Genomic DNA, 12,826 nt, shown 5'->3' on the forward strand with positions numbered 1-12,826 from the left:
CACCATTGGTGGGGGAGATGTGGTTTCAAGACAGGGTCTAAAACACAATTAGGGTCCCCCACTAGGTTCAATGGAATTTCAGGGTTGTCCAGCTGGTAGGTCAGGAGAGCCCTAAGCACCGCTGTATTAAAGGGAGGAGGTACATAGACTACTGCAAGAATACATTTGACTTGGTAAAATCTGCACATATCTCCCCTCTGAATCCGTTTTTCAAAATAGCTGAAAATCAACTGACCGGTGTATCAGAACACTCACACCCCTTAAGTAGGTAGTGTGAGTGGAATGATACACTCATCCCACACACGAAAATTGCATACAAGATATAGTATCCCCCACCAATTGCCTGAAGACTTTGAAGCCGTTTCTTGACCTCTGAGAATTAACTCCTGCTGCGTTGCAGCTTGGCCAAATAATTAGGCTAGGAGATGTGGGCACCAATGAATTGGATATTGTAGCATTTCCTGGCTAAATGCAGCAGAATCTCCTTATCTATAAAATTGAGGCACCTGGCCAGGAGAGTGCATGGTGGGTGACCTGATGGGAGGGGCTGAGGTGGAAACTTGTGTGCCCATTCAACAGAGTATAGGGTGGTAAATGCATCCTTCCCAAACACCTCTGGCAGCCAATTTTCAACGAATTACGTGGTGTCCCTACCATCCGTATTCTCGGGAGCCCCACAATCTGGACGTTATTACGCCTAAGGCGGTTTTTAATATCATCATTTTTAAGTTCATTAGCTCTGGCAATTCTGGCAGTGGCTTGGTTGTCACATAAGTGGCGCCAGCTTATCTTCCACATTGCTGATGTGGCCCTCTGCCGCGACTCTCTCATTTTTTGTAGATCATGGCAGATCATCCCTATTTCTTCTTTCATGCCCCCAAATGTTCCTTGAGTGTCCACAAAGGCTGTGTACTTGTGCACAGCTCTCAGTATTTCAGTCAGCATGGGTTGATCAGTCTCATCCTCCCCCTCTTCCACATCACTGACAAGCTGATCAGAAGGGCCCTGTGTGGACTACTCTCCTTCCCTGTCAGTACGGAAGAGAGCAGGGGTGTTAACCAGGCCCTCCTCCGGGAGGTTTTCAGCTGCCTCAGAGAGCTTTTGGGCATAATATAACATGTCCCACGGGGGTCTTTCCCAGGGGCTTTGGGAGTTTTAGGAGGCTAATTCACTTCCTTCTCCTTGTTTCCATGCTGGCACTGTGATGAAGTTGCTGCTGCGCCCTGTTGAGCTATAGGCATCACTCTGCCCCCCTTCTGTTTGCGGGTCAGCATGCAGCTCATGCGGGCACACACCTATGTCGAGGGTACTCCGGATGTAGGAGGAATAGGTTTGTGGCCTAAATTGGGCAGATTCTCAGGCTGGGAACAGGATCAATACAGGATCTGGTAAGGGAGAGCTGTAAGGCACGTCTGCTTACATGCCACTCTTGGCCACGCCCCAACTTAACCCCGTTTTAAACTTCTCCACAACTTTACCCCTGTTTTGTCTGGTATATTCCATGGTATACAAGGTTCTCTAACAAACCTCTGAGAGCTTCACAGAACAGCTGTATTTATACTGAGATTAAATTACATGCAGGTGGACTCTATTTACTAATTAGGTGACTTCTGAAGACAATTGGTTCCAATAAATTTTAGTTAGGGGTATCAGAGTAAAGGGGGCTGAATACAAATGCACACCAGATATTTGTAAAAAAAAAAAAAAAAAAAAAAAAAAAAAAAACTTAAAACCATTTATCATTTTCCTTCCACTTCACAATTATGTACCACTTCATGTTAGTCTGTTACAAAAAAAAAACAAAAAAACACATTTGCTTTTTTGGTTGCAACATGACATATTGTGGAAAATTTCCTGGGTATGAATACTTTTTCATGGCGCTGTACCTGGAGCCTATTCCCAAACCAGCTGCATTATTTATATCCCTCTGTCAGCATCTTGATCCAATGTCCATGCGTACTGTGGTTCCATAGACTTCTATGGGACTAGTAGGCGAAATGGCGCCCATCTACCAATCCCATATAAAAACATATAGAGCCAAACTGCACAGGTGTGGACAATCAGATCAAGAAGCCAGAAGAGGGGTGTAAAGAATGCAGCAGGCCTCCGAGATCTAGGTAAGCATAGTGATTTGGGGGGGGGGGGGCAGTTCTAAAGGCTACTTCCAGCAGGATAATGCACCATGTCACAAAGCTTAAATCATCTCACCACTGGTTTCTTGAACATGACAATGAGTTCACTGTACTCCAATGGCCTCCACAGTCACCAGATCTCAATCCAAAAGAGCACCTTTGGGATGTGGTGGAATGTGAGATTTGCATCATGGATGTGCAGCCGACAAATATGCAGCAACTGTGTGATGCTATCATGTCAATGTGGACCAACATTTCTTAGGAATGTTTCCAACACCTTGTTGAATCTATTCCATGAAGCATGAAGGCAGTTCTGAAAGCAAAAGGGGGTCCAACCCTGTACTAGTAAGGTGCACCTAATAAAGTGGTTGAGGAGCGTACATGCCTCTAAACCCAATTCTAACCCACAGCGTGGTCAATGCTTTTCTCAAATGGAAACGTCACTTTATAATAAAGTTCTGATTACCCATGACACACATAGCAGGAATGGATGATGAAGTCTGGTTTTATGCTCTGTATCAGTATGGTTGTATTCTGCAGTTATACTAAAAGTAATTAGTAAGGTAAAGGAATGGGAAGTCTATAACTAACAGGCAGGAATCATATATATGTGCAAGACAAAAATAAATAATCCAGCAAACATTACAATTTTACTTTTTATTTAAAAAAAGACATTCTAAGCTCAGGTAATTAGAACATTTTAAGAAATATAGTCACAAAGGAACAACATCATTAGCCAGTACATACTGGAAAGATAGAACCAAGGTGGCAATGACTAACATTTGTCTGGATTTCTAAAACAAACCATCATATTGTCTAGAAAGCAAGACAGCAGAAGAGGAGGACACAGTATTATTGTTCTGGAACAAAAAGAAAAAAAATTGAATAAATAACATTAAATAAGAAAATAACCAAATAAATATTAGGCAGTTGCATTGGTTTGTACAATTATTACATACTGTAGACAGCTGCCAGTGAACTAGAGGAACAAACTCCACAAGTTTAGAGGCCAGACTGAAGAGTAGTAACTGTAAAAACACTAAACTGTTGATAACATGATAAAGCAACCTGTGGTAGGCTTACTGAGACGCTGCAGGCTCTCCAGGCACAGAGGATGTTTATCATTCTAGCTTTCTCTCAGACAGGAATTGAAAGGCCTATCATGCCTAGAACCAAGTGGGTTATTCTTCGTGTTCCGAACATCTGTCATCGCCACTTCTTTCATCTTGAACTTGAGTATCCCCGCACTCAGTGCCATTATCATCATCATCATCATCATACTCGTCCCCAAAAGTCTGCTCTTGAAAAAAAGTGAAGGTTAGTGATCGTGCAGCCACTTGTGCTGCTACCCCAGAAGCAAAGTGTAAATCTGAGGACTGATGGATTCGAGTCAGCCTCTCTTTAATGGAGGCAGGCAGCACGGTCCTAGGTTCAGGACGAGGCTCTACATTCTCCTTACTACTGACTAATACAGGCTTTTCAAGCAGACGAAATGAGTCCATCTCATTTATGTGGTCATTAACAGGCAAGTCTAGTGTCTCATGAGTGGTGGCTTCTTTGTGAACAGGTTCAGTCCCATTAAATTGTGTTACATCTTCATAAAATGTCTGTGTCTTGCCATCATACTGGGCGGCATATTCTGGTTCTTCAGTTGACATGGAAAGATTCAAAGTCTGCTCATTTGTCAAAGGTTTCACAGCAGCTTAAAAATAATATAAAAATATTGCTTAAATTAGATTACAGAATTTAATTTATGTCTTAGTATTAGAAATGCTAAATATTAACTTAATCTAAGTTGTGATGACTATGATTCCATGCGCCAAGTGGCTGCTGATATGCCTCCTTAGGTACCACAATGTCAGTTTTGGGAATCAGAAACATGAAAGGGTTGTGCATAAGCCGTTGGCTGTGTAAAGGGATAATAAAAAGGATGGTATGCTGGGACAAAAGGAATTAAAGGCCAACTTTACTCAAAACTATTCTATTAAGTTCATAGCCTATTATATCTTTTGTTGGGTGAGCTTTAGTGTAATTGCTGTTGCCAACCACATAAGACTATAACAAAATGTGTCTCTTCTCATAGCCGGACACCAATAGGTGTCATAAGTATTGCGACACCAAATTTGGGATTCCAATATTTTCAGGACTTGGGCATTATTATTTAATTAGTGTGTCCAAGGAAGTTTCAAGAATCAAGCTGCCAAAAGATATAGAAGAGTGGCTCAACCAACAATTTACAGCAAAACACTCATGTTGGGGGAAAGGTGTTGGGGGCTTGGGTCAAAGTTGAGAAAACCTCATGTGATAAAACATCCTAGTGGAATTTTCCATTCATATTTCTGCCAGCACTGTGTAAGAAAGATGCTGTAGGGATGTTGGGTTGTACCTACAGAGCCAACTACCCTCATAAGTGATAGGGTACCCATACAATAAATCTACTCTTAACTGATGGGTGTCCATAGCAAGTGATTTAAAATAAACAAAATTTCAATATCTGTATTGGGGGATATGGGCCTTAAAAAGGTTAGCTTTAGAGAGTGTCAGGTTTGCTGCATTACAGATCAATTTTCTTTCCTAGTTCCAAGTGTTTCTTGTTCGTGCAGCACATATGTATTTCTGGTGATACCCAAGTGGCATAATTTGGCCCATAAGGAGATGGTGTATTTAAAGAGCCCGTTGGTCTTCAGTATCTGGCAATTCTAGTTTCTGTATGAAAAGTGTAACTACTGGTGGAAAGTGTAAGGAAATAGTCAAGATTATTAATGGAGTGGTTTCTGTTCATAAAAAAAAAAAAAATGTCAGTGTAGTTCCTAACATCCAGTGAAAATGAGCACTAATGCACTCAACACTAAGGTATTAACACATTTTATATCAAACATTATTTTGCTCTTCAAATGTGTAATGACTGCCATTTAAAAAAAAAACAAAAAAAAAAAAACAAAAAAAAAAAAACTGCAATCTTCACTTGCCATTACATACATGACTGAGCAAATCGATTGCTTTATCAAAATCTATTTGGTTGAGCAATTACATCAAAGTAAAAGTGGATTTTTGCACTTAATATAAAACCTATTTCATGGAGTTTACTGAGAAACACAGGATTCGTACACAACTGAGTTATACTGCTGCTTACAGGGGGATTCAGACACTGTAAAAAAAAAAAAAAAAAAAACACACAACAGGGACCCCCCCCCCACTTCTAGCAGGTTTCAGTTTTGAAGAAATGCAATACTAAAAGTAGGATAATAGACACAGCGGGATTGGACTTATGTTCCTCGATGAACTCAGCGTTTGTATGTTTTTTTACAGCAAACCGGGTGAAAACCTTACAAATTTGGTAAAGTTACTTGATCCCGAAAAGGCCAAGAAGCACCCAACAGACCTAGTAGAGTGCACATTGACAGAGAAGAATGGAACCCAATCCTAAAGACCACAAGTTTGGTTGAGGATATGGCTGTCGTGAAAAGCAAAAATCACTTTAGGAAGGAAGTTCTAGACCTCAACACCACCTTGTTTTTATGCCAAGGCCAAAAATTGTTCTTTCCAGGACAAAGGCAATATCTAGACACATGCCGTGCAGTTGTGATGACGATGTGGAAAGCAACCTCCTAAGAGTGGAAAGAGAATATCCCAAATATAAAAAAAAAACACTTATTTGAACCCAAGTTCTGAGAGAACCAAGTTCAGATATCAATGAGTCATGAGTGAAGTACAGTGAGAGCTCACTAAAAAGAAAAACAAAAGTCCTAATCAAACAATGGGAGGCTATCCGTCTCTGGAACAAGTTCATAAGAGCAAATTTCTGGCCCTTGATGGTACTACTAAGGGCCAACTATTGATCTAGAACTTGCAAAAAGATACCTCAGTTCCTCCTTCAGTCATGCAATTGAAGCCAGCAACTGTGAAAAAGGATCATAAACAAGAGACTAGAGAATGAAGGTCCCAAAGATCTAAAGAACTCACAGAGCATGCCAGAAGTCTGAACAGCTCCCATGATGACAGGATGCTGAATGTAAGCATTCTGGAATTAGGTAAAACAGGACTGCAACCATGAGGCAACTATCAACCCCCGGAGTCTCAAGCAGAACCAAAGAGCCAGAAACTCCTGGGCTAAAAAGTTATTTATCTTGAGGAAAAAAAACACAAAAAAAAAACAAAAAAAAAAAACTTTGACTTGAGTTGTGTCCGGGAAAAGACTTTCAAACTTTAAGGTTTCTGGATTGTCCAGGTCACATTGTCATACCAGGGACATACAAGTATGCGTCTTTCGTCCAGAGGTGATTGGTAGATTGCATTCAGAATATTTTCCACCCGATTGAAGACATCTTTGTCCTTGAGATACCAATTGTGGCGGATGTCCTCTTTTGGTTTGGGAACTGTGAAAAGGTTGGAGAAACTGGGACAATAGCCCCCTGATCCAGAAGGCTTTGCAAGGGCTATATGAAGATCTACTAATCTCGAATAACCAAGTTGTATCGGGAAGGAAAGAGCAAAACTCTAGCTTGTAGGCTCTGGAAACCACCTTCTGTACCCAGACGTCTGAGGTGTTGCCTGTCAAAGTTTTTGCAAAGGCTAACATATATCCTCCACTTTGGAAATTGGAGGCACTCCTTCATTCCAGAAGATTGGTCTGAGTTAGGGGATTTGGAAGTCTAAGACCCCTTTCCCAGTGAGGCAGTTTTCAGGCGTTTTAGAGCTAAAAATATCGCCTGTAATGCGCCTGAAAACTGTCTCCCATGCTGCCTGAATGTAAAAGCCCGAGTACGTTATAAAAAGTCCTGCAAGCAGCATCTTTGGTGCGGATTGGAAGCACTGTATACAGCACTCCCAAAATCCCCTGCCCATTAAAAATGAATGGGCGGCGCTTCCGACAGGTGGGCTGCTAGCGGGGGTTAAAAGCGTCCTGCTAGCAGCCAAAAAGCGCTGCTTTAATGCTTGGGCAGCCCCAGTGTTAAAGTAGCCTAAGGCATGCAGCTGAACTGGGCACTTTGGGTTAGTTTTGTTTTTTTGCTGGGGTCCAGCACAACTTTGGTGAAATCCTGCTGTGATAGAAATGAGGAGGGGACCACGTCTGATGGAGCGAAGGCCAACTGAGGATTCAAGCAGAAGACAACCTTTCACCAGGCTGTTCGCGTAAGGTCCTTGTGCGGGTGCACTGCAGACAGTACTGGAGCCGTTAGTGGACCGTGAGCTGAAGAAGGACCCATTACAATGAAATTGCTCCCTGTGGGCCTGGGGTCCAACATGTTGCCTTGTAAAGACGGGACAATTAAGCTCAAGTAAATAGGCAGGTCCTCGATTACTGATAAACAGGCAGCTTGTATCACGAGAGACTTCAACAGATAAAAGGTGACCTAGCCACTGTAAAGACCTTCTGAGGAGGGTACCCAAATTTGCTTGTGATAAGGAGCATGCGCCAGGGATGTGTTACCTCACACTGAATCAGAGCGTGCTTGTGACACACCACCTAAGAGATTATATCAGTGCTCAATTTCTCAGAATTAACCCTTTCCACTGTAAACCATCATAAAACAGAGATAAAAACGAAAGCCTACATGGCCCACTCAGCAATAGCTTGGAGGCCATACGCTGGCCCTGCAGGATGAGTATGGGGCTATTCTAGAATGCTGGGAGGGGTTTTCATAGACAGTTCACTGTTTTTTATATGCCAATCCTCTTGTAGGCGACAGTGTAACTCAGTAGTCTATGTATCCCGTGTCCCTCAACAAAGGAGAAAAAAACATTCTAATGGCCTGGTCCACAGTTCAGGCAGTGCAAGGCCCTCAGCCCACTTTATGGATGATGCTTTTTCAGTAAAATAACTGATGATGTGTCATTAAGAGCACAACTCCAGCCAAAACTATAAACTAAATTTAAATATCTAAGAAGAATAGCGTAGAACTGTGCCTCTAAAGTGGTGAAGGCTGAAGGTTTTTTTTACCTTAATGCATTCTCTGCATTAAGGCACAAAACTTTCTAGTCTCAGCTTCCCCCCCAAATACTTATCTTAGCCTGATGTCGATAATGGCGCTGCTCTCTTTCTCCCTCCTCAATGGACTCAGCGAGTGCAAATCCAATGACGAGAAAGCGCGGGGGGGGTTGAGCAGCACTGTGTGGGTCTATCAAGACAGCATATTGGGTCACCATAGGGAGCGTGTCTTCCTATGGTGGCACGCAGGAAAGAGGAGGAGCCCAGAGCGCCAGCAGGTGACCCCAGAGGAAGAGAATTGGGGCTGTTCTGTGCAAAACCATCGCATAGAGCAGGTAAGTATAACATGTTAAATAACAACTTTACAATCACTTTGAATTCTCATCTTACTTCCTTCTCCACAAAATTAATAAAACTTCTCAAGCTGGGGCACAGACAGCTGTACAAATGAAAAGGGTCCTGTGCAATTCCCACTGCATTAAAAAATATTATGTTTCTGTATGCGTTTTCTCTGGAGAGATTCTCTCCACTTCCTGTCTCGGTGAAGGAAAGTCCACCACCAGTAGGGACACAGAACGCAATAAAAGCTTGAAGATCTAACCCTTCCACAGAATGTCCAAAACTTATATATAAAAAAATAAAAATATTCAACTGGATGGAGACTATAATGTACACTTGTGTATGAGGTATTGTCAACACTTTGGAAGCTGGATTTAAGAAGGGGGTCTAGAATACACACCATGATCACTAAAAAGCAGTTGCTTCCATTTTTGTCTTTCTTCTTCTGATGCCTTTAAGCCTAAAACAGCCTTTAGCTCTTGAAGAACTCTCTTAGACTCCTCTCTTTCTCGCTTCTGTCTTTCCCTTTCTTCTGGTGTAAATAGGTAGATGTCCTCCCTGCTAAGTTCATTGTCTACAGCAATGTTTTCCACATAGGCTTCTAATTCCTGAAAAAAAGAAAACAGCGATACGTTAGCAGAATACTGAGACATTTTAGCAGCAATTTCAGTTAGTGGGGATCCAGAGCATTATGTCTAATAAAAACGAAAGCAGCAAAACATGGCGGTTGATAGTAAGAGAATAGACTAGTTCCTGGATTACCTGTTCTTCTGGCACCGGATCTCGGTCTTCAATACGTAAGGGGGGAGGCACATTGGGCACCATAAGGCAATGTGAATTTTCACAAGAGTTGTTTGCAGTTTCTAAGACACAATGATAAATATATCAATGATCTGACATGTGTGGCAGAAGCTAAAGTTAAGCCTAGTACACACAATAACAAAATCAGATAAAATATACTGCTTTCAGGAGCGATCTTCTATTAATCTGATCATTAGCACACAGCTTTCAAAAGCCGATCACGACAGGTTATGCAAAAATATAAGCACAAAGATTTTTCTCTTACCATAACAGAAGGCATGATTTTTGTTTAAATTAGTATGGTATTTGGTACAAGAAAAAAAAATTGTGTGACCAAGACCACGCATGCGCATTTCGGAAATGAAAGAATACATTACAATACATCACTTTGAAAGTTGTATTCTGTTGTACGAGAATTTTTGTAACTTTAGCAACCTATTGGATGTCCATATGAGACTAGCATGCAAAAAAACAAACAAACAAACAAAACAAACGGATGATCATTTGTCTGATATTCTTATCGTGTGTACGAGGCTTAAGGAATAAAACCGCTGAACCAGAAAACTGTATTAAAAACTATAGGTGAAAAATGCACTTTGCATCACACACACAGATGCACACTTTTCCCTGTGCCATTTAAAAAATATAAAATAATGGGCATTTATTTACAATTTTTAGATTGTAAGCGCTAACAGGCAGGGCCCTCTGCTTCCTCCATGAATTATATTACAACTGTACTGTCTGCTCTCATGCTGTAAAGCTCTACAGAAACTGTCGGCGCTATATAAATCCTGTATAGTAACAACAATCGATAAGTCTGGATGAAAATGTTATTCTCATTATTTTATCCGACTTCACAGGCTATGAATGCAATGCAGAAGAATCAAACAATAATTTATGTGGCACTGGGCAGGCATAAAAAAAAAAAATATTTTTTCATGGTTAACCACTTGCCGACCAGCGCACGACGATGTACGTCGACAGAATGGCACGGGAAGGCAAATGGGCGTACATGTACGTCCCTTTAAATTTGCTGCCCTGCCATCGGGAGCGCGCCGCCGGCGGCGCGCTCCCGCGCTGGTCGGGACCCCCGTGAGTCCGGTCGCGGGACCCGATCGCCGCGGGCATCCCCGCGATCGTCTCACGGAGCGGCCAAATGAAGAAATGCCTTTGTAAACAGCATTTCTTCATTCTCCCTAGCAACTAGTGACGCTGATCTCTGCTCCATGTGACTGGAGCAGAGATCAGTGTTCACTAAATGAAAGCCCAACCCCCCCACAGTTAGTAACACACCCCTAGGAACACTTAACCCCTACACTGCCACCCACTGGTTAACCCCTTCACTGCCAGTGTCATTTACACAGGAATCACTGCATTTGTATAGCAGTGATTACTGTATAAATGACAATCGTCCCAAAAATGTGTCAAAAATGTCCGATGGGTCCCCCACAATGTCGCAGTCACAATAAAAATCGCTGATCGCCGCCATTACTAGTAAAAAAAAAAAATAATAAAAAATTATTAATAAAAATGCTATAAAACTATCCCTATTTTGTAAACGCTATAACTTTTGCGCAAACCAATCAATAATCGCTTATTGCGATTTTTTTTACCAAAAATATGTAGAAGAATACGTATCGGCCTAAACTGAGGGAAAAAATTTTTTTTATATATTTTTGGGGGATATTTATTATAACAAAAAGTAAAAAATAATGCGTTATTTTCAAAATTGTCGCTCTATTTTTGTTTATAGCGCAAAAAATAAAAACCGCAGGGGTGATCAAATACCACCTAAAGAAAGCTCTATTTGTGGGAAAAAAAGGACGTCAATTTTGTTTGGGAGCCACGTCGCACGACCGCGTAATTGTCAGTTAAAGCGACGCAGTGCCGAATCGCAAAAAGTGGTCTGGTCTTTGACCAGCAAATTGGTCCGGTCTGAAAGTGGTTAAGGTCCTCTATAAAATGAATAACTGATGTAATGAGACTGACAATTAAATTCTATTTCCACTATTTTAAGTCAAACACATGGTCAGCATGTGGCTGAAAATTCCATGTGTGTAATTTAATAGGTAGCAATTGTCAAAGAAAATAATGAAACCAATACAACAAAGGTGTATTATACCTTTTATAGCTGGGGGTCTCCGAACCATCCTTTCCACCTGACACAATGCCTCCTCCCAGCATGTATTACTGGCCTGCACATGGGGCTGTATCAGCCTTAGTTTTTCTTCCAGGATGCATGAAGCTTCAGTTGTCATACTTTGGGTTTCCTTAGAAGATGCAAGCTTTTCTAGTTCATCCTCGAGTATGATCACTCTGGACAAGAAAGATACAAAACACCCCCAGTATGTTTATAGTAATTTTTTGTTCATGTTATTCTATGCCACTCTACAATTATGCAGTTTCGTGTGTGTTTTGTAATCTCCAAGAGTCTTACTGACACTATTTATATATTATATATAGTATATATTAGTCGTTCCCAAATCACAACTATTGCCATAATCAGCTTACCCATGCCTTAAACAGATGCAGACCAGCCATTTAATGGCTAGGCACAGTAGAAACAGGTCAATGTATGTAGAGAACATTACTCATTGTCTTTGCTACATTTTGTTGTGATTTTGATTTCTATCCTGACACAGATGCCCTCTTTTCCTTTTGCATACTTAGAGGAAACCTATCCTGAAAAAAAAAAAAAAAAAAAAAAAAAAAAATTGCTGCATCCAATTCTGCAAATGCTAATTGTCTGGTAGTTGAGCTGACCCTATAGCATCCATACATTGTGTTACAACTATGCTGGTAAGGATGGCTGACTTTACTGACTGGCATGCTTGTTGCAGGTCAGGAACACGCATTACTGAAGCCAGTGGTTAAGTGCAATAGCTAATAACCAGCATATTCAAAATGAGAATGAGTAAGCAATTAGCAATGGCAGCTCTCATGTTTTCCTCAGTAAAGGTTTACATTAAGGACTTTCATTGTTTCATCCTTTTGTTTACTGGCACAGGGTATGTGGCGTTAGCTGGCCGCAGCTGTGGCTGTCAGGTAATAATCAAAGTACTTAAAGAACACAGAATCATAGAAAAGACGGCACGATTCCACAAAGCACAGATCTCAATATCATTGAGCTAGTCTGGAATTACATGCAGAAACAAAAAGACAACAAACCTTTGCACTGACACCAAGACCCCTTTCACACTGGGGAGGTTTTCAGGCGCTGAAAACCGCCTCCTATTCATTCCAGTGCAACTTGTCGCATTCGGTCAGTGCGCTTGCGGGACGTTATGAAAAGTCCTGCAAGCAGCATCTTTGGGGTGGGTTGGGAGCACTGTATACAGCACTCCCAAAACACCCTGCCCATTGGAATATAAATATATATATATATATATATATATATATATATATATATATATATATCTCTTCTGGGAAGGCTGTCCACAAGGTTTAGGAGTGTGCCTATGGGAATGTTTGACCATTCTTCCAGAAGTGCATTTGTGAGGCACTGATGTTGGATAAGAAGGCCTGGCTTGTAGTCTCCGCTCTAATTCATCTCAAAGGTGTTCTATCGGCTGTCAGGACTCTGTGCAGGCCAGTCAAATTCCTCCACCCCAAACTCCCTCATCCA

The 12,826-nt window shown here is 41.4% G+C and overlaps 1 protein-coding gene across 3 annotated transcripts in view; it reads right to left on the reverse strand.

The window, feature by feature from the left end:
• Window positions 1-2,774: 2,774 nt before the first annotated feature.
• Window positions 2,775-12,826, reverse strand: part of VEZT (vezatin, adherens junctions transmembrane protein) — a 57,456-nt gene continuing 47,404 nt past the window's right edge. For all 3 annotated transcript variants that reach the window (XM_077470266.1, XM_077470265.1, XM_077470264.1), the window contains exons 9-12: window positions 11,324-11,517; window positions 9,163-9,263; window positions 8,801-9,008; window positions 2,775-3,834 (exon numbers count right to left, since the gene is read on the reverse strand). In XM_077470266.1, the coding sequence (XP_077326392.1) occupies window positions 3,314-3,834; window positions 8,801-9,008; window positions 9,163-9,263; window positions 11,324-11,517 (1,024 nt within the window). In that variant the 3' untranslated portion in view covers window positions 2,775-3,313. The remainder of the gene's footprint in view (window positions 3,835-8,800; window positions 9,009-9,162; window positions 9,264-11,323; window positions 11,518-12,826) is intronic.

This window comes from Lithobates pipiens, unplaced genomic scaffold (assembly GCF_037356315.1).
Source record: "Lithobates pipiens isolate NorthernLeopardFrog02 unplaced genomic scaffold, aLitPip1_a1.2 Scaffold_8, whole genome shotgun sequence".
NCBI classification, from domain to species: domain Eukaryota; kingdom Metazoa; phylum Chordata; class Amphibia; order Anura; family Ranidae; genus Lithobates; species Lithobates pipiens.